Raw genomic sequence first — 27,008 nt, 5'->3', positions numbered from 1 at the left:
TGTGAGGAGTAGAAAACCAGACAAGCACTTATAAAGGGGCTCATCCATGGGGGGATTCACGCTAAAATGTAAATTATTCCACGCAGGGATTAGATTGGGGGACCGTGCGTGCATGCGGGGCTAAATGCGCGTTTAGCATCAGTTGGAGTTTGGGGGAAGGAGGGGAAAAAAAGCAAAAAGAAGAGGTGGGCTGTCAGGGGGGCTATAACCTGGCTTTGTTAACCCACGTGGCTGCTTGAAAGCTACGTGATTCGTTGTGGGATCGTTTGCATTGCAGGGGGTGAGGTGAGAAAGCGAGACAAGGAGCGAGCGAGGGGAGGCTTCTGGCGCACACGAGCGCGCGGCCAAAAACAACCAAACAAGAAAGAGAAAGAAAAGAAAGAGAAGAAGTCGTCTGGTTTTTCCTCACACGACGGTCTGTTTAGTCGTCTTTCGTGAACCCCTTACACACACACTCACACTCTCACTGTCACGTACGGCCTGTCCACTGCCATTAGACTAATTAAGTAAGCTTTTAATAGGCTGTTCCGCCAAATTGAGGGGAGACTTTCTGAACGCCCCCCCTTTTAGTGTCACACGATTTGCTCCTGTGTTTTCTTTTTGTTGTTGTTGACGTTCATCTTCTTCTTCTTTTTATTTTTGTATGATTTGGTTTGTGTGGCGAGGGCAGGTGCACGCATGCGTGCCGCGGGGGCCTGCTGGCACACGAGCGTGGTCCGCGTCAAGGCGCACGCGAGGAGCCGCCACTGGAGACCCCTTTTTGGAGGGGGCTCAATTTGTATCCTATTATCCTATAAGAAAATGTCTATTCAGTGCCATGAATAGTTTCATTGGCCTAAATTTTAATAATGCTCTGCGAAGAAAGGGAGAAATAAAGAAGAATGCAGCTGGTGCGAGCGCGCATTATCCTCCGTCACCTGCAAGATGGATAGCCTGGAGACCCCTATTCATTTGCCTAATTTCGGTCAACTTAACAAACTTTGGGAGAAATTATACTGCCATTGTTGCGAGGGGTGAGGCCTTCTGATCGAATTAACAGCGTGTTTTGATCCGGTAAATGTCATTAGAAAGCGAGAAACAATCGCGTTTCAAGGCGCCCGGGGAATGCGCCAACGCGGGGACGCCGAGGCGCAAAGTGCACAAAGGCTGCTGCTTAAATGCCCTCAAAGTTTTTCCCCTCTCCAAACAAAGGGCATTATTTTATACTTGAATACATTTCGTACAACAATTGGCTGTTTGCTTCAAACATATATCTGCAGCAGCAAGGTTAACAACAGGTTTATTGTGTGCGTGCACCCGGACGGCTCTCATGCGCCAAAACAAGGCGGCTCGCATGCAGCTCGCCTTTTCACGGAGCTTTTCATGCCCCCCCCCCAAAAAAGCGGCTTGCCTATATTTGATCCCGCGAGCGATGTCAAAGAATTAAAATAAAAAAAGATTGAAAAAGAGCATGGGGAGGTTGTGAAAGAAAAGCCTCAGCAGACGTCTGAAGAGTTTTGGAGAGAGCTTCTTTTCGGCGAGCACCATGGAGAGAAAGGCGCGAGCGAGCGCGAAGAGGGCATAAAATCCAATTACTTGACTGGGCACTTGTTTAAAACTTTTTTTTCCCCTTTTCTTTTTAATGTGTTTGTACTTTCCAATGTGCACTTGTTGCACTCGTGTGTGCGCGCTGCTCAACTGGAGGCTTTCTGCTCGCTCGCTTTGGTGGAACACCAAAGCGGCCAAATAACGCGTCGCCCATTTAGTGCATGAGACGTTTTTACTGCAACACTTTGATGGGGACTTTGTGAATTATTATTGACATTTTGTACGCTTTAGAACCGTTGTCATTTCCCCGATGTCGATTTCACAAGCTGTAAAACCATTTGGAGCTGCCATATATTTACAAATTAAGTTAGTCAAATACTGACATCACGGAACCCTGGTGCAAAGAAAGCTGTTATTTGACACAGGTTAATTGCGACCTAATGACACATTTTTTAAAATTACCTTCTCATCTTGCAATGCATCATTCGCCCAATGAAAGCATAAATTCATTTCTAACATGCAAGTGCAATGACAGATAAAGTGATGAAAATTAATCTTTACACTTTTGCATTTGTATGAAAAATTACATTTGTGTATGTACACACTAAAAAATAATGGGTTATTTTCCTGACCCACTCACTGGGTAGTTTTTGAACAGATAGGCCTACTCTAAAAACACTATGGGTCAAAAAATACATTTGGGTCAAAAGGGACGGACCCAACATTTTGGGTTATTTATTCAACCTAACGTCTTTAAACAAGACTTTTGGGTTATTAATTTTACCCCTAAAAAGTTGTGTTGAATGAATCAAATTAATAACCCACAAAAAAATCTAATGTTTATTTTTCTCTCTTTCGTTTTTGTGGAATGGGCTTTAAAATAGTCATTGGGGGTAAACTGAATGTTTTATAGGAACTATAAATGAAATTGAATGTTTTATTGTTGTTTATAGTTTATAGTTGTTTTATAGTTTATGGTTGTTATATAGTTATTCTATAAAACAACTCTTTTTGGGGGGAAGTTAAATGGGTTGTTATATTGAACACATTGACACTACCCTCCAAAAACATTGAGTTGTTTTGTGGGTTATTCATTTCACCCAATTTTAACCCAAAAGTCTTTCAACAACTTTGGGTGAAATAAATAACCCCAAAAGTTGTGTATCTCCCTTTTTGACCCGATTTGGATTATTTTTACCCCAACTGTTTTCAGCATGTATACTTTTACCCAAAATTGGGTTCATTATTTTGACCCAGCAGATTGGGTTGAAGATTGCATTTGGTCAGGCTCAAGAACTGAAGATAGTCACCATTTTTGAGTATTGTGAAGTTGAAGTGAATTCAATGTAAAGGATGGGTAGATGTTAGGACTTGTCAGATGGTGTGTAGATGTTAGGACTTGTCAGATGGTTGGGTCGGTCCTTTTCCGACCCAGCGCTGGGTTTGTTATTTCACCCATTTTGGGTTATTTTTGACCCAGCCGTTTAAAGAGTGAAGGCCAAGAGTGTATGTTAATATTTAGGAGTGGAGTAAACACAAGCCCCCAAAAATTAAATATGACCTTTTTTCAAATATAGCATAATTGGCATTTGAGTTAAGAAATCCACAGTAGCAGGTGATTGTGTTTGAATCATGACACAAAACATGTAATGGCGTTAAAAAAACAAACACTTGTTGCATCATTTGTGCCTTATAAAACACTTGCACAAACTTTTCTTGCTTGGTCATTTAGCATCTTGTATCATTATTGTATGTATAAAGTGATTAAATTATGAGGAAACCAGATTGCGCAATATGGTGATTGATGTAATGGTCGATTTTGTTAACATATTCATACAGGACTAAACATTTACAGGCAAAATTCAATGGAAATCTCCATGCAGAATGACGTGTGACAGAGCAGTGTGTGTCTGTGTGTCCGTTGTCTGGCGCTGCTCCGTGACCTGTGGTGACCTTTGGCCACCCCTCCCTTCACACATACACACACACACTCACCATTCTCTGGCTTAGTGCGCTACCCTCAGCCTGAAGAGTGTCACTACACACAGTCCACACAAGACCTAAATAGGAATTTTCATGCCTCATAACTCATTCATGATTAAGAAAATGCAGTCCAAGACACAAATACATATACTGAAGAAACAATTTCAACAATGTTAATGTTTTAATAAAGTTCATGTTACTATACTGTTTAATATACGTGCATCTCAGTAAATAAGAATTGAAAATCAATCTTTATCTATTTTAGTAGTTCAAATAAAAAAATGAAACTCATTATGGGTTGATTCAAAACAGGCAAAAAAAATTCAGACAGCAAATTGGTTTCTCTGTTGTTGTTCCTTCTTATGTTATCCTTTTAATTTCTTGGGAGGGTGAAGTTTGGGGGGTTTCGTTAGCGTTCGGCTATCAACATAAAAAATATATTTCAGTCTGTGTGCAATGAATCTACAAATCTTGAAATTTTTTTTTTTAAATTGAACTATTGAAATAAAATGTCCTCAATATTCTTATTTATTGAGATACACCACTCCTCATTGCAGTCACTTACAACTGCATTCCATCATACTGCAGAGATGATTCTAATATTTTGACCTGCTCATATTTGCTCAACATGACATCAGTCTGGATGAACATTCTGCTAACTACAACTATAGAGAAGCACTAAATGTTAACTAGTAGAATTCCTATAGTGCTATTAATACATTACGAAGTTGACAACAGTTTTTCCTCACGAGCCAAAAGCGGAACTAGTAAAAAATAAAATAAAATACAAAATACTTACCATTGTCATTACTTGTGTGCTGAATTGTTTACCAGCCAGGAGAAACTGGAGATCAAGGATATCAAACAAATGCTGAAATTACTTTCCATACCTGAACAATTCTTCTGATTACTTCCTGGTTCTTTCCTCCTTTTTTGTTGTTTTCACAGTTGGAGTCTGCAGAGGTATCTGACCATTATCTGATATGGGTCTTTGCTCAAGCTGAGACAAGTCCAACATCGAAATCTACATTTACATCACTGTGATTTTCATCTTTCAAAACAATTCGACTTTATACAATAGTTTGATTCGCTAAAGCCACCTGAGAGTCAAAATACGAGGAGCATTGGAGGATGAAGTGCTCTTCTACACTCTTGCAAATACACACAATAATAAAGATTGTTACAAAAAAAAAAAATCTGTTATTTTCAGATGTGCCCTAACGACGTTTCTACTGTACTTGTGCTATGCACATGTCAAAATTGTGTTCTAAGTCAACTTAAATTGTATTTTGCATTTAATGGTAGATAAGAAGGGTCACGTGTTTTGCGGAAGATAATGCAAACTAAAAACCACAGGGGGGGAAACATTAAAAGTTTATGAAAACTGGGTCTTATTATGAGTTCGATGAATGAAGGCGTGCTGGCAAATGACGAGCCCCGACAAATGGACCAATAGCAGCTTCTCTCTCAACTTTTGAGGACCCGCGTGAAGTAACGCGGCTACTGGTTGGCTGATTCACAATTTGTGTGTTTTCAACCACGTTTCGTCTTCTTTCGAGAGTGACACACTCGACGGAGCTTCGTCTGTCACGGAAAAACTGGTCAGTACAAACATTTACATTACATTTACTTACTCGACTTCTTTTTACTTCAGTTACGGTGCATACGACTCGGTTTTTAACCTGCTTTGCTCAAATTACCCGTTGTACCGAAACTACTATGTTCCTCTTTCCGTGTCTTGTTTGTGCTTAAAAATTCTGCCATTTCTTTTTCTTTCTTTTGTTTTTAAATCAAATATGAAATGGTGTTTTGTTTGTAAACGACGGTTCCACGTAGCGATCATCACGGCTCATAAACATCGCGTGGAATTTAACGTAGTCGCGGAAGTTTGGATGTCGATGCATGCAAGACGATTCCTTCCACCCACTTGGTTTGCTCGCTGTAAATTCCACAAGTTTTGCGTTTATAAAATTATGAGCAGTTGAAAATATGGACTGCTTCTTTGTCGGGCGAGAAATTGCCCGGCAACCATACAAATGAGAGAAACTTTTTGGGGGTTGCTCATGTCAGTCAACAATTTCTTCCCTTTCAGATAATATGACAAATAGATGGATAACAAAATGCTATATTTTGGCAGCTAGCGAGAGTGGTCAAATTCTGTTATGAGGGGTCTGGCAAATGGAATAAGTAAATTACTTTTATTACAACGCATCAAAGGAACACTGTTGAGTGTTTACATGCATGCAAAACAGTAGCACACGTGAAGTTATGACCGTTGTATTCACGTGGGAAGCATTTATTAATTGTGGTGCTAATTCCTGGTTTATGTTTCAAGAATGAAAATTATAAATAGCAGATAAAAATAAATAATATAAAAGCTACACACACTAGCAATGGAGTCGAGGATGTTGAATGTGCAAAGTAAAGGATACTAAAATGACTGCGCAAATGCAGTACTCATGTTTTGTGTGTTACTGTGATAGTATGTACAAGTAGCAATAACGTAGAGTGAGTGTTGGGGTTATGGGCAATGCAATTAAATTCAATGCAATTCAATGTAAGTATGCGGTAAGAATCTGTCAGTCCTGATTGTTCGGGTCCTGACGCGCCTGCTAAAGGTCAGGTGGGTGGGGTGGGCGTTGTCACCTGTGATGGAAATGCCATCCTGATATTTTTATCAACGGAGACCCTTGTTAAGGTGACATGGCAGGAAAAATAAAGCAGTCATTGCGAGATAATGCATAATGTGAGGGCACACAATTATTTTTTTCTTCCATGACACCTTTCGGGGCTTTGTATTTATAAGCTAAGTGACTATTAGCATGATCAGACTTGTATAGTAAATACTTGAATTTTAAGTACTGATACGAAGCAGAAGGTCTTACTCAACTGCTTTATAAAGTAAAAATGCATTTTTTACAGCCAATTATATGCTAGGACACGTGGCTATTCACTTGATTAGTTTGTCACAAATGTCCAAATTGGATGTAAATAAATGGCTGCATGCAAAGCACAGTGAAGGAACATGGAGAGAGCGGGACATTAGTTAACAAGCAGATTGAATCATCATCAGACGTTACTTTCAACAGAAGTCAAAGAGAGGAATACTTTGTGCCGGGTGTTTCCCCAGCGGTTATCAGTAAATGCCTGCTACCTGGTGTGACACGTTATAATCATACACAGAGAGTCGCTGTGTACACAGTAACAGAAGCGCTGGTACAGTGACGAAAATAATTTAGCCTGGAGTCAGAAAAGTAAACAACATGGAATTTAATGGAATCATGCAGAACAAGGAAGAACGTCATCCAGGTTGCCCCAAAGCAGTTTTACACCATTGGATCATTCTGTTGTGCTTTATTCACACTATTAGATCAAGTTAACACACATCATAAGCTTGACTTTGTCGTCAGTCCATGTTTTTTCAGTTCTTGTTTTGAATGCTGTTTTTGTCTGTTGGGAGTTTGCACACTGCACGTGCGCTTATGTCTGTTTTGCGGTCATTTGTGGGTATTACAGTTATATATGGGCTTGGCTTATAAGCGCCATAATTGTTTTAAGGGGATTTGTGTGGACATGGACAATTCTGGATGACTTTTCTTGTGTGTATGAAGGAGTGTCGGGGAGCAGTACGGAAACAAAAACGCACTAAAGATTTAAGTCTGAAGCTTTGAGAATAAGTCTTTTAAACGTGGCAAAAGAAGTCATATTTTTGAAATGAAATACTTTTTTTTTTTGGAAGAAGGAATTTTTGTTTTGAAACAAAAATGTTGTATGGGTGACGGGTGTTGTTTTGCTTTTTGCAACAAGGTTCAGTCCGTATCCCTTGCTGAGTTTTAATGTAGTTGAGAAATTGTGTAAAATCTTGAAACTAAAGCCCTATATTTTTCAGCTTTAAAGTCATATTTGTATCAAATAATACTTTTTGTTTTGAATAAAAATATTTTTCAGATGAAAGTGGTGTACAGTGGATCACCGCTATTTGCAAGGGATACGGCGCAGGCAATCAGCATAAAATTGACGCTCATTATAGTGGACATTAAATTTTAATTATATCGATTTTTTTAATTTCCCTGAAAAACGAGGTGTAAAAGCATTTGAAAAATAAGCATGGGTTTCCGTTAGGGGTGCACCGATCCCCGATCTTTTAAAAAGTCTTACCTGCCAATCCCGTTTTTTGCAGGAACCGATTTTTTTCTTTACAAGCAACATATACCTTCAGTGTTCTAATCTTGTTTTATTGGAAAATATTTAACAATATATATATTTTGGTGTTGTCCGCCCCACCCCCCGCCCCCTGGTATTCTATTCCCAATTCCCCCTGTTCTTATTGCAAAATATATATATATAAATATTTTGGTGTTGTTCAACCCCCCCCCCCCCCCCCGGATTCTATTCCCAATTCCCCCTGTTTTTAGTGCAAAATATATACAGAATTTTTATTAGTATTTTTTGAAGATTTTGGGGGGTTCTCGATAAGTCATATTATAGGGGGGAAAAAGTCATATTATCTTTTGATGAAAGTTCTGTATTTTCCAGGAACAAAGTCATCTTTAATTTTCTAAATAACTTTGAAATTAAAGACCTGAAAATTCAAGAAAGAATTATTATTTTTATTTTTTTTGCCTTTACATTTTGGCCAAAACACTCGTTTTCGTACTCCTATCGAACGTGTGGCCGGGAATCCTTCAAGCAGTTTTGAGGAATTTTCCACTGTAATGTGACTAATAGTTGTCTCTGACCTTCACAGGTCATGTGCACTGATGCTGTGTTGGTAGCAAATGGCGAGTGCACGCCCTTTGGCCCAGTTAACAAATCTCGCCCTCCCCGTTCCGCCGAGTGTCTTTCTCCTCTCTGACCATGTGACTGGAGGTGTACAGTTTCATGCAGGAGGTCAAGACCCGCAGCGTGAGCATACCGCCAATGCAAACTGTTGCGGTGAGGTTACAGTAAACCGCTGCCTCGCAACTGACGTGCAGCGATACCGCTTTTTTCTCCCCTTTCTTCTCCACGTTGCATATGACACATGCCATATGATACGACATTTGTAGTCAATAAGCAGCACGAGGATTCAACTTGAACCAGGCTGTCAAACTGGTTTTCACCACAATTGCTTTATACAAGACTGATGAGATAACTTGGTCTGAAGTCAGAAGAAAACAGTAGCAAACAAACAATAACTATTTACCATGGGTTTGGTGTGTGTGTGTATATATATATATATGTATATATATATATATATAAAAAAAGAAGACGCTTGTTGGCCTACTGGTAATATCAAATATTGAGTTGGAAGTTAAAATAGCTTCCAGCATAGAATACTATGTTGTGATTGACTGCTAGCTAAGGCAGAACACGGATTCTGACTAAATAAATAAATAAAACATGATGAGTTTTATCCTGTTCGGTGTTTTCTAAATCTAATGGCTTAATCAGCTAAGCTTTTGAGATGTGTTATGTTGAATAGTTTTTGCATTGTTTAGCTAACTATGCGTGTATTAGCGCCTGCTAACTCCTGTAGCATGAGTGCCTTCTATTGACAATTCCGAGTTTACGTCGCAAGTCAAAATGGCCGTCTTACTCTGTGAAATGACAGCTTTCCGCTCATTGCAAATTTGATTTGTGAGGATTATTTTGCTTTCAAAAGGTCAATGCCAGCTTTGTATGCTTAATCACAGGCAAAAGCCATACAATCCGCGCCGCTGTTTTTCACCATATATAAAGGAAGCATTTTGGATGGCGTTGCATTAGGGAAATATCAGAAAATGCCCGGATGTTCGGAATTGTCAATTAGCTCATAGAGCGCCTTAGTTACCCTTTAGTATTTCCAGCGCAGAACTGAGCTAAAGCAGATGCTAATCGGTAACAAGCCACACAGTGTTTGTTGGTGGCTACTGCCAGGACAGAAAGACTCTTGAATGGGTTAGCCAACAGAGCCTGGAATGACGACTACTAAATCTACCATATATTTCGATAAATTAGGCTCGACAATAAATGGGACTGATTCTTGCTGGGAGGAAAAATGGGATTTTAATTTATTTTTTAACCAAATTATTATTTTTTTGTAGGGGAATTTTGAACTTCATTATCTTGTTTTTTTACGTAGCCATGGGCAAAAATGGGCCAATTATTGCCTGTTTTTCCAAAGGGCTATTGTCAACCAATTAAATGGGTTGGGCCCTTGTGCGAAATGAGTTGTACAAACGACCTCTCTATGCCGCAAGCTGCTAGAAAAATGTATGGCATGCCGCAAGTGACTCAGTACCGAAGTTTGGACCCCCCCACCTGGCCTGTTTGGTCTATGTAAATACGACTTGTCAAACTGACCCATTACGTGTGTGTGTGTGTGTTTTAATGTCACAACTTCCTTTTTGCGTTTGCGCACGAGCTGAACCCGGCTTCATGTTGCGTTGTTTCCTATGACCCTGCTGTCCCCTCTCCCCCAGTTTCTGCTCTGGCTCATGTGTGTGGGTGGGTAAGGGGGCTATGGGGTGACCTGCAAAGTGGCTCTGTCATTGGCTCGCCATCCTCCCAGGCCAAGTATGGAGAGTGGAGGTGTTGGCGGCTGGCAAAGTACCTTTTGCCTCCAATAACTCGCAGCCAAGTATGACACTGATGACATGCGCTTGCAACTGGAGGTCAGGGTACAAAGACACACTGAATTTCATATTAGTGAGAATTTTTCATAAATCCCCATTATCCTTGACAAAATTCCCAAATAAGTGGATACAGTTCGCATTGATTCAAATGATCAGGATTGTTATCAGGCTCCTGTAGAGCTTGCTGATGAGCTAATCATTTCAATCAGGTGTGTTGGGGGAGGGAAACATTTGAAACATGCCGACCGGAGTTTGCAGTGCAGTAGTAGACTGTATATATTGCGGTACATGCTTTGGTGTATATAGATTTCAATATACTGTAGACACTAGTAGGAAGTCGTTCTTAACACAAAATAGCTATGAATGCTGTTTCCATAAGTTCTACTGCGCAAAACTGTAATTATAGAAAAATCAATCCCACAACGAAGAAAGATGAAGCCTCTCTTTGCTATCCGACAGCCAAATGAGCATTTTGATGACAATAACCTACTTGGATGGGATGGTGACCTGAATACAGGGAAACATATAAAAACCTTATCGACCGATTTTGCTACTCAACTTGCTGTAACTTTAACATTTATTATCCAAATTTGAAATTGAAGAAAACACCTGTTTTTAACACACATTTTTATCTGGGCTTGAGACTGACAATGGCTGAGAATTGGCGCGCTGACCGAAACTCGAACCTGCCCCGAATTCCTGAAAGGCAGCAGCATGTAGCCTAGTGCTAGCATAGCACCGGTGCTAGCATACAGGCGTCATTAAAACGAATGTACAGAAATAAACTGTACAAATGCAATTTTTTGCCTGTCTATTGTGTTTCCCATTATTTATTAGCATTCGGCTAGTGAACTTTAATAACTGCCAGCCGAGTTAAAAAACAAATATGCGCCTTTGAATCCTTTAGCTGTCAATGGCAGCAAAAGATAAATACAGCACCTGAATCACGTTAAGGAGAAACATGGCTACCTATCTACCACATCTACCTTGATTTTGTAACCTGTTGGCCTTTAATCAATACTAGTATACAGCAAGCCAATGACTTCATCATCTCACAGCAAAGGCAAGAACAAAAAGGCCGTTATAGATGCAGATGTACAGAAAGAGAATCACGTCCATCTTGTGCTGGCCTTTGGAAGGTTGGACGGCCGTGCCGTTGGTCGCGTGTGCGTGTTTCTGTTTGGGAGGGGCGCGAGGGGCGGGTTTGTGCTATTCATAGTGTGAGAACCTCAGAGGTCTATTAGAAGTCACCGAGTCATTCCTCAAAGAAACCACTACACTTTTGGAAGGAGTTGCTACCTCTCATTCACTACACCTTGTAGACATGTGAGTACGGTGATTTGACGTTCCAAGTGCATTTAGCCACTGTAGCTGTGGTCAGAGTCTTGCCATTGTGGTGTTTATTTTTTAATTGTCCTAAATATAATGTAGAATTTTGGCTTTGAGGTGAATAAAGGGATGTTATTTGCAAATTAATATATGCCTGAGGTTTGAGCTGAAGGGCTATCATAACAAAATTTAAAAATAAAAATCACTTTCTCCAAGCACACTGGTCGCATTGGTTATGATAGCAGTGTTTAATTGTAGAAGTAGGTGAGAAGTCATTGTTTTGTTTACCTGTTTACATCTGATGTGCAGTTGGATGTCTGGAACAAGGTTATGCAAGGATACGGTACTCTTCAAAAGTTTGTGGTTATTTCAGAAATGTTCTTATTCTGGAAAGAAAAGTGCAGATTGTTATCACTTAAGATAACATACAATTTATTTTATTTATTATTGTTAATGTTAATTATTATAAAAAAAAATTCTGTTAAAGAACTGAACGTTTACCAGTGCATGCAGAGAGTTGGGCATTGTTTGAATTTGGACAATCCTTTATTTGATTCCAGTTCCTAATGACTCCCAATTCCGATTCTTTAAAAACATAAATAAAATAATAAAAGTTGCATGTTTAAATGAGGGAGTTACCAGAGTTTTTTATTTTGTTATTACAATAACTTTTTTACTGTTTATGAACGTTACCAGGAGTTTCTCAAAGGGCTATTTTTAACCAGTATATTAAGAGAACCTCAAGAAAATTCAATACAGTAGAATAACACAGCAGGTACTTAAAGCATGATACCGAACACCCATTGATGAGCTAAACTAGTGCTGTCTTTGTAAAGAAAGAAAGAAAAATATCACAAACACAAAAGGTGCATTTGAGTCGACGCAAGGAAAATGTTTACTGTATCTAATTGAAGCAGTCGACTATGTTTGTATGTACAGTATATGCTGTGTATGCTATAAGCTAAATATTAGCTTCCTTTTGCGTGGCAATCTGAATGATTCCGGAAGAACCAGAATGTTGGTCCTGGTGCCAGTTGCTTCTCAGTGCCCAACCTTACGAACCCCAAACCTTTGAACTGCATACTGTAGCAGTATGTACTAAAAAAATAATAATAAGCAGTCGTGTAACAGGAAAGACAGGAATAAAGTGTTACTTCATTTATGCATATTCATATTGGATCTTCTTTACCTCAGGCTCATCCAATTTGCAAATGGGTTGAGGCATACTTATAAAGTCCAGTTCAAATTGGAATAGTTTTAAATCTTGTTACTGTTGTAATCATACAGTGAAATTGGTATTTTGTGTGAGCAAATCACTTTTGGATACATTTTGTGCAAGTGCCCGAGTTGCAATTTGAACTCAAAACAAGGCAAAAGGTGAGCCTTGCTCAAGAGCAAATACTGTGACGGTAACCCAACCATACCACGAGTACATTTACATGATCTCCTCATCTTCTAACTGCAGTGCACAACAGCCATGGCTCAGGAGGTCCTGAGACAGCTGCGGCTTCCAGAGCTGGACGACCTGCGCCAGTACATACGTGGACTTCCCACCAACACGCTGTTGGGCATGGGCGCCGTCGCCGCCTTCACCACCTACTGGCTCTCCACCCGGCCACGAGCCCTCAAGCCGCCGTGCGACCTCACCATGCAGTCCGTCGACATGAAAGTATGTAGTCTCTTTTTCCAGCACGTGGTCAACTTCAAATCCAGAAGTAGTCAGGTCCGGGCCGGGAAACACGGGTAAAAAGTAGCTTTATTTCTTCTGTCAGTGCAGCATGTAGAGGATGTTATTTGTCTGCTTAAAAACGTTCACTGACTTCATACTTGGTTAGTGGGGTTTTATTAAAGACAATACAGCACATTGAGTCTTTGTTATGGATTTCCTCAAGAGCACTTGGGCTTATTCCAAAATATAACCTTGACGCTCGATTTTAGGCGTTCCTCACTTAACCAGTAGAGGGCAGTCATGCTCTAAACGTGCCCAGAAGAAGACAGGAACAGAAAGTTATTGACCTCAAGTAGCTAACAGCTAGCTCTACCCTTGGTTACACATGGAATAATGTTGAAGCATCGTCTGTAAGTGACTTTTGACAAACTATTACTGTACATGTGTAATGTAGATATAATTATGTATGTGTGAACAAAATGGTAGTTAGTTTGTTTACCTTAAGTGGCAATCGCTAGCGCGCTAATGCTAATCGCGATTGCTAGCCGTTTGGCATTTAATCATGGAATAATGTTGAAGCATCGTCTGTAAGTGGCTTTTGAGACACTATTACATATGTTATGTAGATATAATGATGTATGTATGAGCTAAATGGTAGTTGGTGTTGGCATACCGTAAGTGGTAATAGCTAGCGCACAAATGCTAATCGCGATTGCTAAACGTTTGTTGGTATTTAATAACGCATATGTGTAGAAGATAATAAATTATCAGTACTATCCACTCAATTCAACTTGAGTCCAACCTTAGTGGATTAAAAAACAAAAAAATGTGAGTGTGTGTGGGGGTGGGGGGAGGGGGGGATTAATCAATACTTACTAAATATTTGATTGAATAATCGATATGATAACTGATTTTTTTTTAAGATTAGGTAGTGACATCACTAAAAACAGTGCTAACATGACGGAATCTTACCCAGCTGACTTTGAGCGAGACTCACCAGAAACAAAGAAAAGGACCCAAATCACAAAATCAAATTTGATTCATCCACATGAGTGTTTCCCAACAGTTCTGGGTTTTCTCTCTGTCAGGATGAAAAAAATGCAAGAAGGTCAGCACTCAACAACAGCGATGAACACATGACTTACTACCACAGCGATGCAAAGACGATGTACGATGGGTTTCTACGAGGGCTCAGAGTGTCAGGTGAGTTGCATTATTAGCTAAACGCATTGTTTGCCATTGTGCCCATACATAAAGATGAACGCTACTTTCTCTCCTAGATAACGGACCATGTTTAGGAGCGAGAAAACCAAACCAGCCTTACGAGTGGCTGTCTTACAGAGAGGTGAAGTTCTCCGCAATTCGAATGGAATCGTCTGAAAAGGTCACAAGCAACACTAATAACAGAAGTTTGTTTTTTGCGTGGCACAGGTTGCAGACCGGGCGGAGAACTTGGGCTCCGCCTTGCTTCACAAGGGCCACTCACAGTCGGGAGACAAGTTCATTGGGATCTTTGCTCAAAACAGACCAGAGGTAACATGAGTCCATATTGTTTTCCTTCATAGTCTGTCATTTTTAAACAACTGCTCATGCTGTCTGTCATTTTAGTGGACCATTTCCGAGCTTGCTTGTTACACGTACTCCCTCGTAGCCGTCCCGCTGTACGACACGCTCGGCGCACAGGCCATCGGCTTTATCATGGATAAAGGTGCGTTCAATATCACTCTGATGCCATCAGTGCGACTTCGGGGGAGAATGACGATGATTTATTTGTCACGTGTTCTCCAGCCACCATCGGCACGGTGATCTGTGACGTGCCCGAAAAAGCCCGGATGATTCTGGACTGTTTCAAGGAGAAAGAGCGACCGGTGAAGACCATCGTGGTGATGGAGCCGGTCGATAGTGAGCTGGTGGCCCGTGGACAAACGTGCGGAGTCGATATTGTGAGCCTGAAGGAGTTTGAGGTTTGAATATTTGACTACTACCTGTAGATATTTTATTTTTTTTGGGGTGTCGAACAACTTCACAATGTCATTTGAGCTTGTTTACAATTTGGATTGGATTTTTTTTTTATAAAGTTGTGACTCATTTTAAACATTTAGGCATTTATGTTATAAATTCTATCAATGGCAGCAGGACTTATTTTGTTTCTTTCTTCAATCGATAGAAGCTTCTTCAGTTCCAGATTTCTAGATGAGTTGTCAAATGTATGTCTCGGTTGGGAATGTGGGCGGTCACGTGGGAATCATTTATTCAATCAGCCAAGTCAATTCATTCGATTTGATCATTGTACATTTTCACTGATTTGCAGGACTTGGGGAAAGCCAACTACCAGGACCCCATGGTGAGTAGAAGCACATGGATTGGTATGACTCATTCAAAAAAAAAATCACTTAAATGCAAAGTAATTATTAGTAATCTATTATAGTAGATTTTTTTTAGTTCAGGTTTTTATCTTGTGTAACAATTACAGCCACCGAAACCTGAGGACATTGCGCTTATCTGCTTCACATCTGGGACTACAGGTAAATACGGAAAACTATTGCATCTTTAACTTTTTGAATCCTCTTGTGTGTGTGTATATATATATATAGAGAGAGAGATTTCTATTCTTTGTGTTTTCAGGAAACCCAAAGGGTGCAATTCTCACCCATGGAAATATCATCTCAAACACTTCAGCATTTCTTAAAATAACCGAGGTAAACAAGTTGTTTCATTGATATGTGAAAAAAAAAAAGGTACCTGGTCACTTCCACCTGTCTCCTTCACCATCGAAATAAACAATGTTGGACCAAGAATTGATCCCTGGGGAACTCCGCATATTGCTTTCATTAATTCTGATTTGACTTCACTTAACTGCATATATTTTTTGTTTGCAAATGTCATTTAATCATGATAACGTGTCCTCTAATTCCATATCGTTCCAATTTCTTTATCAGTATATTATGATCAATTGTATCCATCTACAGCAAACCTCCCCCCCCCACCCCTCTCTCCCTTTATCTTCACTCTTCTTCTGTGTGGCATCAGGGCAAAGCGCAAGCAACTTCCCAAGATGTGCACATGTCTTTCCTCCCTTTGGCCCATATGTTAGAGAGAGTGGTGCAGGTACGCCACGCCCCGTCACTAATCACGACGCGCATGTGTTTTTGTGTGTCCTTCACAGGTGCACTGCATGCTGAGCTGCCGTGATGTTCTCATGTCCTATCTCCCCTTAGCTCATATGTTTGAGAGATGTGTTCAGGTAACGCCCACTGGTGGTTCACTCGGACATATTTGATCACCAAAACAAATGCCCGTATGTCAGTCTGCTTTCTTGTCACTTGTTACGAGTTAGTGTGGTTGTGTTTCACACTAATATTGGTGGTTTGGATTCTTAAGCTTCTGATGACTATGTACGCCGGAACTTCTACGAGCCCAAAATCTTTACAATTGTCCCTTACTACTTTTTCTTACACTTCATCCAAGCCCACGGGTGGAACATGAATGACTTGACACTTACTCCGTCAGGGTGTCATCCTCATGCAAGGCGCTTGTATCGGATTCTTCCAAGGCGACATTCGGCTCTTGATGGACGACCTGAAAGAACTGCGGCCGACGTTCTTCCCGGTGGTGCCACGTCTCCTCAATCGGATGTTTGATAAGGTCAGTCCACATTTAGGGGTTTCTAGTGTGCGTGTGTTTTTTTTTGACTGGATACTTGCAGTAGAAGCTCTTACGTAAAACTGTGTTACTTTCTGCAGATATTTAGCCAAGCCAACACGCCACTAAAAAGATGGATACTTGATTTGGCTTTCCGGAGGAAGCAGTCGGAGCTGAATAGCGGCGTGATCAGGAGGGACAGTATATGGGATAAGATCATTTTCAGAAAAGTACAGGTAAATGGCCAAATACTGTACATCAATTTCCAGAAATGTGTAAAAAGATGACAGCAGATGACATTCAAAAGTTACATACAGTATTTCCTGTTTCGTTCTTCTTTCGACTATACACCCTGTGTTGCTCTCTAGTGGTTGACATTGGAATTACACCCAATATAAACAAAAGACTAAAATAGTAGGGCTGGCTATCAATTCTAATTTCCTCAATCGATTCGATTTCGAGTCACAAGATTTCAGTTCAGTTCGATTAGATATTGATTTTTCCTGATTCGATCCACATAAGTTTAATCGATGTTGATTAATTATGGAACATCAATTCTTAAAAATCAAGGGAATGAGTAAAAAAAATGCCACAAACCAATTTTAAATTAAATCTTGCAAACGCCGTAACTGGTTAAATGATTTAGTTTATTAATGAAAGTATCATGTAATAATTACTTAAGTGTTACACAAACATTGACATCAGCAAGGATGAGATGAAAATATTTGCGTAATTCTAATTCAATCATTGTAAATAAAGATTCTGAATGCTCAGGTCTTTCATAAATGTAAGAAAATACTTTTGAATTCAGGTGAACAATACATTTTAAGAAAAGAGTAAGATACAAAAAAAAGGCCTTTTAAATTCAATTTTCTTATGAAATTTATGGGGGGGGGGAAAGAGATAGTAAAACATTGATTCGTGGTTTTATGAATCGATATCGGGCTCAAGAAGGAAAATCGAGTCGATTGATTATTCGATTTCCTTTTTCTTTTCTTTTTTCACCTTGCCATAAAAATTGTTGATATCTTTACAATACATTTCGAGCCAAACTACAAAGACATGCCTCATTTTCTGCATGTCACAAGTGAGGTGTCAACATGGCCTCAAGTGATTCCCCCATTTCCTTCCTCCGGCAGGCGAGCCTGGGCGGACGCGTGCGGCTGATACTTACAGGAGCTGCGCCCGTGTCACCCACCGTTCTCACTTTCCTGCGAGTCGCGCTGGGGTGTCATGTGAGCCGCGGAACGAAAGCGCCACTTTTTTTTTTTTTTTGCATTATTGTCATTGACACTCTATGCACTTTACTTTTTTTTAGTTTTACGAAGGCTACGGACAGACCGAATGCACAGCAGGATGCTCCATGTCAATGCCTGGCGACTGGACAGCTGGTAACAGTACCTCCTTTACAAATCCCCATCCAGGGAACCGGATGGGTTCTAGAAGTAAAGTCATTGAAGAATGTGTTGTGTATTGCTTCCAGGTCACGTGGGACCTCCTTTGCCTTGCAACGCCATCAAACTGGTGGATGTGGAAGACATGAACTACTCTGCAGCCAACAATGAAGGAGAGGTTCGGAGTTAGACTTCCGCTTTGTTCAACTTGCTAAAACACTCTCTCTTGAGTTGTTGAATCCAATTAGGAGAAGGTCTTAAACCGGCCAAGTCAATCCTAACCCTGATCCGTTGTCAGGTTTGTGTCAAAGGACCAAATGTCTTCCTGGGCTACCTGGGAGACCCCGAGAAAACGGCAGAGGCCATCGACAGAAACGGATGGCTGCACACGGGGGACATTGGCAAATGGCTTCCAGTAAGCGCAGGATTTTTGAAATTTGATTAGAATGATGACGACAAATGTTCCCTTCATCTCATCTTCCTCCATCTTTGGCAGAACGGCACTCTGAAGATCATCGACAGGAAGAAGCACATCTTCAAGCTGGCACAAGGAGAATACATCGCCCCGGAGAAAATCGAGAACATTTACAGCCGCAGCGACCCGGTGGCGCAGATATTCGTGCACGGCGACAGTTTACAGGCGAGTGCTTCGTCATTCCTCCGCAACGAACCAAACGAGATTTGTTTGTTGACTTGATCGTGCTGTACTTGGAAAGGCGTGCTTGGTGGCCATCGTGGTGCCTGATCCTGACTTTTTACCCATTTGGATCAAGAAACGAGGCCTCGGTGACTCCTATTGGGAATTGTGCAAGAGCAATGTGAGTTTATTGTGTCGACAGAATACCCGAAACACCCCACCTCATTTTGTATGCATGCTAACGTGTGCTGTGAATGCTGGCAGGATGTTAAGAACGCCATTTTGGAGGACATCCAGAGGCTGGGCAAAGAATCTGGACTCAAGTCTTTTGAACAGGTGATGTTTGCCATTTTTTAATTTGTTGATTGTTTTGGTTTAATGGATCACTGTGTTGAAATTAGAATATGACAGAAAACCTTATTTCAGTTGCTCAATTAAAAAAATTAACTCATAGAGATTTTAAACGCATAAGAACAAAACGTTTTAGCAAAGCTCATTTCTACATTCAAAATCCTCATGTTTATTATGTAATGTTGATAAATCATCAACTATTTCAGTTAATGAAATCATCCAGAAAGTAGTCACAGTGCTTCATTTTTTCCCATGTTTTATTTTTATTTCAAAATGGAATAAATTATTTCCTCTCAAAAGTCAATGCACAACATCCCATGAAAGATTATTATTTTTGGGCTAGTAAAAAAAAAAGCTTAGAAATCAGTGTTGTGTGAAATTGTGAAGGGAAAAATGAAGTTATTCTATTTTGAAATAAGGCTGTATCGTAAAATGTGGACTGAATACTTTGCGGATGCGTATGACTTTCGCTTACATTTTCCACAAAGTACAACACACTCTTCAAAATGTCAATATGTAAATTAGATTCAGTGCAATTTAAGAAAAATCTAAAACAATGAACTGCATACTTTACCCTTCTGTATTAAAATGAAATAATGATCAAAACCATCCTCTATTGACTAAGTGATCTCTTTTCTTCTTTTTTTTGGTCTCAGGTGCGAGACATTGCATTACATCCAGAGATGTTCTCTGTGCAGAACGGCCTGCTGACACCAACGCTCAAGGCCAAGAGGGCAGAGCTTCGGAGTCACTTTAGAGTGCAGATAGATCAACTTTATGCCGGCATTAAGAACTAAGTGGATGTAACTGGAAAGTTGCACTTGAACGGGAACATTGCCAGTGACAATCCGGACAGATTTTTATTTTATTTTTCCCCCTGGTGTTCAGTTTGAAAAGCGTAGCCTCGTTCTTTGTAACACTAAGCTTTTCTCAACGGCACCAAATCAAGTGGGTGATTTTATTTATCTTGGTGTAAAAGGTTTTAATGGGCAACTTTAATGCAAAATGGAGGTCTCGTTTTGTCATGTAAGTGGATATTTAAAGAAGTCATTACAGGTGAAAAACATTTCAATCGTGCCTTATATTATAACAAAGAATTGTATTATTGAATATTGTTTGAATGTATTCGCATTTCTCTACCATGTAGCCTGGTACGTTTTACGCAAGTGGGGTTTAGTTTTTGTGAACGCTTCACTTCAGAATAGCGACGCTTTTACTCCTGCCTTTGTCACATTGCTCATTTTAAAGGCGACTTGTGATATTTGGATTGAGACTCAGTTCAAACCATATTGTGTTTGTATAAAAATTTATAAAATACTTTTTTTTGTTGTTTCAGTTTTGTGCTTGACTTAAGAGTTCAATAAAGCGCATCCAGTAACTTCTTTTAGACTCATATCGCCTTCTACTGCGAATGCAAATCTTGCTCACAGCCGAGCAAGCAGCTCATCTGAGATTTCGTTGCTGGTCAGCTCAAAGTTGTCGAGGCAGTCCGAGAATTCCCGGTCGTCCTCTGCGCCGCCTTCCCACGCGTCCGCGGATTCCGGATCCCGAGCCGCCTGCTTTGGTGTGTGGCTGGGTTCAATGTTGCCCGCCTCGTCCATTATGTAGGCCTGGTCCTCATCGTCCTGTCAGAGGGCACAGAACAAAAAAGGAATGTCCAAAATGCTGGTAAGTAAGTGGTGTTGCTTTGAGATACAAGTTTAATTCATAACGTGACAATGCTTGTAACTCAAGTTTCCCCATTGAAATGAAGGGAACATCCAAAAATGTTTTTGTTTTTTTTATGAAAGCAAGGCCGTTTCAATATTGTACTTTATATAAATAATTACAAGGGAAGTCAAGTGAAACCTTTTCTTTACAATAATATGTTCTGTATGCCCCCACTAGTCTAGACAGTTAAGATGCAAAATCCACCCATAATCCATCTCGGGTTGGCCATTTCGCTGTCAGCTGACTACAAATATGTAATTTTGTAATTCAGTTGACTTTTAATTAACAATGAATGGCTATTGGAATTTGTCTTGCCGATGCCAAAATGGAGCATTTACTCACCAGCATCATGATGTAACTGATGCAAATCTCCTGTGGCAGTGGATAACCTGTGACCGTAAATACATTGTTATTGTACTAAAAATGTATACAGATTCTAAATAAATTACTATTGTGATAGCGGGATAATAATGTATTGCATTCCAACCTACTTGAGGATCTGAAGTTCCTGCATTCGGGATCGTGACACTTCTGGTACCACACTTCCTCTTTGAGATCCACCACAATCCTGCACACCAAAAAACAGACTTAAATCAAAATGGCAGCTCACAGGCAGACGATTACCAGGGGATGATACCGACTTAACGCACATGATGTTGTTGCTTTTGTGAAAGCGGCCCACGTTGTCACACCAGCGGTAATTGGCGATGTCGTAGACCAGCAGCTGTTCGGCCGCAAAGTAGTTCCACCGTCTGATACCTGTGAAGAGATGGGGGGGGGGGGGGGGTGGATAGACCACAGTAGAGGTGTATCTTAAAGAGATCATTTCAGTTGTTCAATAAATAAATGAAACTCAGATTTATTAAACACATTGACAAATAATATTTTTAGAAGGTCAAATTCTATGTGATTTTTAAAAAAAATAATAATTCTATGTGATTTTTTTCAATTTTTTTATTGCCTTATAAACTAAAATCAAAATTATCGAAACAATAAAATCTATATTTTACTTTGGGTAGAATGAATGTACGAGTTTCACTTTTTGAATTGAAATTGTCAGAAGACTACTCATGATATGTAGGCTCCCTCTAGTGGCATGTGCAAGAATCATTGCCTGAGTATAGTTCAATTTTACTTATACGTTGCATTAATCTTGAAGAACTGCTTGTTTTTAAACTTTTAATCTAGATTAGGTTATTTTAATTGAATCATTATTTAAGTAGTGCATTTTCCTATATTCAAGCACAATGTTAATGTTCAAACTGTGCAACTTTACTGCAATAATATTAGATGTACTTTTTAGGAACCTACGTGTTTCGTCTTTATCTACGGTGACCCTGAAGTGCAAAAACAAAAAACTGACGACTGCAAAAAACACAAACCACATTTTAAAAACACAAAAAAAAACCACAGCAAATCAAAAATCACACAAATGAAAAGGTAAACACAAATCAGAAAAAAAAAAAAAAAAAAAAGTAATCGTAACACAAACACAAAAACCGGAACAAAACAACAAAAAGTAATTGCAATTACAAATCAAAAAACACAAACATAAAACGAAAAACAAAAAAGTAATGGCAAACACAAATAAAATAAAAACACAAACAAAAAATAATATAAAAAATACAATAATAAAGTAATGTAAACAAATAAAAAAGCACAAACACAAAAACGGGAACAAAACAACAAAAAGGTTACCGCAAACACAAAACGAACGTTTCATTTGTGTTTGCGATTTTTGATTTGTAATTGCAATTACTTTTTGTTGTTTTGTTCTGGTTTTTGTGTTTTTTATTTGTTTGCGATGAACTTGTTGCTGTTTTTTTGTTTTGTTTTCTGATTTGTGTTTGTGATTACCTTTTCATTAGTGTGATTTTTGATTTGCTGTGGTGTTTTGTTTTTCTCTTTTTTGATTTGCAGTCGTGCCAGTTTTTCATTTTTTGCGTTTTGCACTTCAGGGCCACCGTATTTATCCAATGTAGAGCGTTACATATTACTGTCACGCAAGTGTAAAAAGCAGCAAGTGTGCAAAATGAGATCACCATGCATGAAAAAAAATAGTAAAGTATCATCAAGATTAAAATGGTGAATTATCTATGCTACCTCAACACTTACTTCCTTGTATGGCATCCCTCCTAACCACTGTTAAAACAAAGTCGTCCACTTCTCTGTGAGGAGACGTCAGGCAGCCCGAGAGCGAGCCTGGCACAACAAAAATGCACCATTTTGAGTCAATGAAAGAAGAAAATTGTAACGAAATTTGTGACTCACCCGGATCAGATGGTAAACCCTGCTGGTTTTGAACAACCCTCGTGGTCCTATACGCCTGAGCATCTGTGACGTCCCACGTTCGAATCCTCTGGCCTGTGAAGCTGATGGGATCCAGCAATAAGAATGGCCGTCGAACGTTGCGGTCAAAGTTGCTTTACAGTAAAACTGATTTCAACATACCTCACGTTGCACACTAGAGATGCTAAGAACACACTTTCCTCTGCAGAATCACCCTTGGTGGGTTTGGAGATGAATTTGTTGTCATCCGCTAAGGAGAAGGCAATGTTCTTCCCGACCTTGGATGACTTGTAAAGGCGGAAATTTCTGTTCTTGGTGTACACGCCTGTTGGGTATCAATGAAAGAAAGTCACATCGTCAACTTAGGAGTTGCTCGGTTGATTTAAAAAAAATAAAAATAAAATGATGTTATGTTATGACAAGTGCTGGACGGTGGTAGTGGACTTCATAATAAGAAGCAATTCTTCAAAAAATCAGTTTGTTGCCACTCCAAGTTGAGATTGATCTTAAAAAGTCAACATAATCCAAAGAGAAATAAATGTGTTGTTAACCTAGCCACATAATTTTGTCTGATGGACGCCTGCTAGCTTAACTCATTCACTGCCATTGATGGCTATAAACGTCAAAAATTCATTTTAACAATTTTTATTAGTTTAACATTTTTTCCCCACTTTTGTTAAGAATATGAAAACCTATAATTTTTTTATTGTACATTTGGAACAGATATAACATTTGTGATTAATCGTGAATGAAGTAAAAAAAATATATCGCCTGACACTCCTAGTTTTTAATGTTTTCTTGAAAAAATATTATTACAAAATAACAAAAAAATAATTACAATTATTTTAAAAAGAAAAGAAAAAAAATAAACTATTATTAAAAATTAGGGGCATCAGGCGATTACATTTTTTAATCGTAATTAATCGCATGACTTCACTAGTTAACTCACGATAATCACAAATTAGATATCTGTTCTAAACGTACCCCAAAAAAATAATCGCCTGTTGCTCCTAATTTTTTATATTCTTTTTGTTTATTTTGAATGAATTTATGGCAGTGAATGAGTTCATGCTAACACATGATGCAAAATGCCTTAGACGGGCTAACGAAAGTAGCATCTATGTCACACTGTGTTATTAGCATGACGGAAGCTGAGCACCTGTGACTGTCTTTTTCGCGTATAATATACGTATGCATGCGTTATACTGCCTCTGGAGGCCAAGGCGTGTACACCACAAGGAGCAGCACAACGAATGCATGCACGTGACAGAGAAAGACAGATATATGGTGTGTCCTACCGAGATCAACAAACAGAGCATGGTGGCCATCCTTGTTTTTCACACGAAGGAAGCTGAGATCAGTCTCTTCAGTTTTCCGTCTTTTGTTCTGTGCACTTTCGCTTGTCAGCGCAGTGTGCGTTCTGTTGCGATAAATGACACCGTGATGACTGAAAATGCACCCGCATACATTCACTGACATTATGACTTTACTTCGGAACAGAACTATGTCGTCAAGCAAACTGAAATACAAACCCTTCTTCATGGCATCCATCCAGGACGGGTTGAAGAATGGAATGAACGAAGGCACCTAAAAGCAACGGTCACATGATTTCATGTTCACAAGCCGTGACGAGAGCCTGCGTACGGCGGCAAACGTACCAACGTGAAGGTTGTCTTTGAACGCCGCATTTTGGAGATTGAAGATGAGATGACGACTGAATTTGTCGTCTGTGCTGGAGTCTAGATTGAGGATGTTTGCTGCGCAGCATTCCACTCCATAAACGTCCTTCAGCTTTTGACAAACATACTGTCAACAAAAGAAAAGAAAAAGCCAAGGTCTGAAGCTAAATGAAGAAATCCACCCAATAGATAGATTTATAGAAGAAACAATGACACAACATAACTACACTAATATAATCACAAAATAAATACATGTATGAGCAGAAATAGCCAACCTGGATCAGCAAGGCCACCATCTTTTTCCCATCGGCCTCTGTGTTTGAGGGCTTGTGGAACTCTAAGTCAAAGTACAGTTTGCAAACAGCGCCCTCTGGTATCACCTCGTAGCAGTGCATCAAGGACCGCGTGTAGGTCCTGAGGGCGAAATATAAAAAATTGAACATTCAAACGCCCTCAAACTCATATAATTGATACCCAATAAAACTGATGTTTTGCTTTTTCACAACACAAGGGTCGCGGTGATGGAAAAGAGGAAAAATAAATATGATGATCAACTTATTGTGACAGAACAGTAGCGTAGCTGTACACTGTCTGTCTTGGCAGCTCAGCACAAAATTATTATTCATAACACCCACATACCTTTGCCTTACAACGTCTGTTTAGCTTAATGCTAACACAAATGCTAAACACTATCGAAGGTGTCAAATTGTAAATGGTCTGCTTTTTATGTGAAACTCTTTCTAGTTTGTCCCTGTTGCTGTATTATACTGCCCCCTGGTGGCCAAAGGCCTGCACACCAGAAGGAGCAGCACAATGTCTATTGAAGCAAAAAAATGTGGCAAAACCGGTTTAAATCTTTACATTCTATTTAATTGTGTCATTGTTGTACATTTTATAAAATACAATACTTTTTATTTAAATACAATTTTTGGGGGGTACATTTTTTGTGTTTATTGAATTGAAATAATAACCCTATTTTACTTCTTTTTTTTTTCTTCTTTTTTTTTAACTACTGAAATGAACAAAACTTTCCACCATGTTCATATTTATTGAAAAGCATGTGTACATCTTTACCTGTAGTAGTGCCACAGTTCACTGTAACTGGTCACCAGAAATATCCTTTGACCCTGGAGAGCCTTCTCTTTTTCCAATGCAAATACATGGACAGGCTGAGAAGCAAATAAGCAATATGAACGTTAGACAAAACCTCCTGTTTAAAGTGGCTTATTGTATAAGGTACCTCCTTGCAACTCTGAGCGAAGCCGATAGCCGCGCTTTGACGATTGAATAGTTTCCAGACAGAGGAAGGCTGACACGGCCAAAGTCGAGGCTTGTAGCGCGGGATCACGGGATTGTGATGGAAGGTACCAGCCAGCTGTTCCACCTTCTTTAGACGCTCGCTCCACTTCTTCATCCTCGCTGGCGTATTTGTCCAACTCTATGCGTGCTGCAGTCCCATCTGCAGAAGTAACTCTGGGTGGTGACAACTTGGTGAAACGTCTTCAACCTGCAATCAGAAATCAGTGGTCCTTCCAATAATACACATATACATAAAACATTGCACAACTTAAAAACAATACGTGTTAAGACTAAAAATTAATTTAAAATTATGAACAAAAATGTTAACAAAGGCAAATATGTACAATACATTCATATTTTTAAAAAAAATTGATTCTGCACAGCATCTTACCAGTTTGTGTTTTCTGGATCTATGAGGTAACTTTCTTGCACAAATAACAAACTGACTGTTAATACATCTCCGAGCATGACGTTATACCTGAATGTAAAATTGAATTCTTAGCAATAATAATACCATGACGACCTCACATACAAAAAAAGGCGTCTGTAAATAACATGTGACGGCCAATAGCAGCCGTCGTCTTTTAGATTTGAGATTTAGCAACAAACTACTAACTCCTGTCCTGACTTTAACTCACCATTAATTTCGGTCCACTTGACAATCTTATAGTTCAAAAAGTGATATTAAGAACTGCACGTGTAGAACAATTCTGCTAGATTTTAGTCGTTGTGACATGAATTTTGGAAAGTGAAAAGAAAAAAATAATGCACCACCAAAGAAATGTCAACAAACGCCGGCCATTTTTGTTTTAGATTTGGCGCGGCTGTAAACGGAAATACGTCAGCTTTTAGACGGAAAAAGTCTTAGCAAATAAAATGATAACCTACAAAATACAAGACTTG

General features: G+C 39.4%; 2 protein-coding genes across 7 annotated transcripts; one reads left to right on the top strand and one right to left on the bottom strand.

The window, feature by feature from the left end:
- Nucleotides 1–5,050: 5,050 nt before the first annotated feature.
- acsl1a (acyl-CoA synthetase long chain family member 1a) lies at nt 5,051–20,445 on the top strand. Of its 6 annotated transcripts, none has more exons than XM_086082360.1 (21): nt 5,051–5,111; nt 12,901–13,104; nt 14,193–14,307; nt 14,385–14,449; nt 14,536–14,637; nt 14,713–14,812; nt 14,893–15,068; nt 15,416–15,448; nt 15,578–15,629; nt 15,730–15,803; nt 16,271–16,348; nt 16,615–16,749; nt 16,848–16,982; nt 17,886–17,981; nt 18,065–18,137; nt 18,230–18,318; nt 18,439–18,555; nt 18,637–18,780; nt 18,857–18,958; nt 19,042–19,113; nt 19,785–20,445. In XM_086082360.1, exons 2-21 carry the CDS (start codon nt 12,913–12,915, stop codon nt 19,923–19,925), a joined length of 2,091 nt encoding a protein of 696 aa, XP_085938486.1. In that variant the 5' UTR covers nt 5,051–5,111; nt 12,901–12,912; the 3' UTR covers nt 19,926–20,445. The 6 variants fall into 6 exon arrangements, with proteins under 6 accessions (XP_085938486.1, XP_085938487.1, XP_085938490.1 ...); XM_086082361.1 differs by lacking the exon at nt 16,271–16,348 and adding an exon at nt 16,135–16,212; XM_086082364.1 differs by lacking the exon at nt 5,051–5,111 and adding an exon at nt 11,361–11,432.
- On the bottom strand, nt 19,153–26,912 carry primpol (primase and polymerase (DNA-directed)). Its single transcript, XM_086082366.1, is given in 15 exon segments — nt 19,153–20,566; nt 20,568–20,753; nt 21,181–21,227; nt 21,330–21,406; nt 21,489–21,597; nt 22,954–23,040; nt 23,110–23,210; nt 23,290–23,452; nt 24,426–24,547; nt 24,660–24,714; nt 24,786–24,933; nt 25,082–25,220; nt 25,881–25,975; nt 26,047–26,313; nt 26,744–26,912. Coding segments are annotated over 14 exon segments (1,539 nt in total). The 5' UTR covers nt 26,221–26,313; nt 26,744–26,912; the 3' UTR covers nt 19,153–20,530.
- Nucleotides 26,913–27,008: the final 96 nt, after the last annotated feature.

This window comes from Leptonotus elevatus, chromosome 8 (genome assembly GCF_054856555.1).
Source record: "Leptonotus elevatus isolate MCC_2025b chromosome 8, RoL_Lele_1.0, whole genome shotgun sequence".
Taxonomy (NCBI): domain Eukaryota; kingdom Metazoa; phylum Chordata; class Actinopteri; order Syngnathiformes; family Syngnathidae; genus Leptonotus; species Leptonotus elevatus.
The sequence above is the reverse complement of the archived record's forward strand: the minus strand, read 5'-3'. Positions and strand labels throughout refer to the sequence as shown.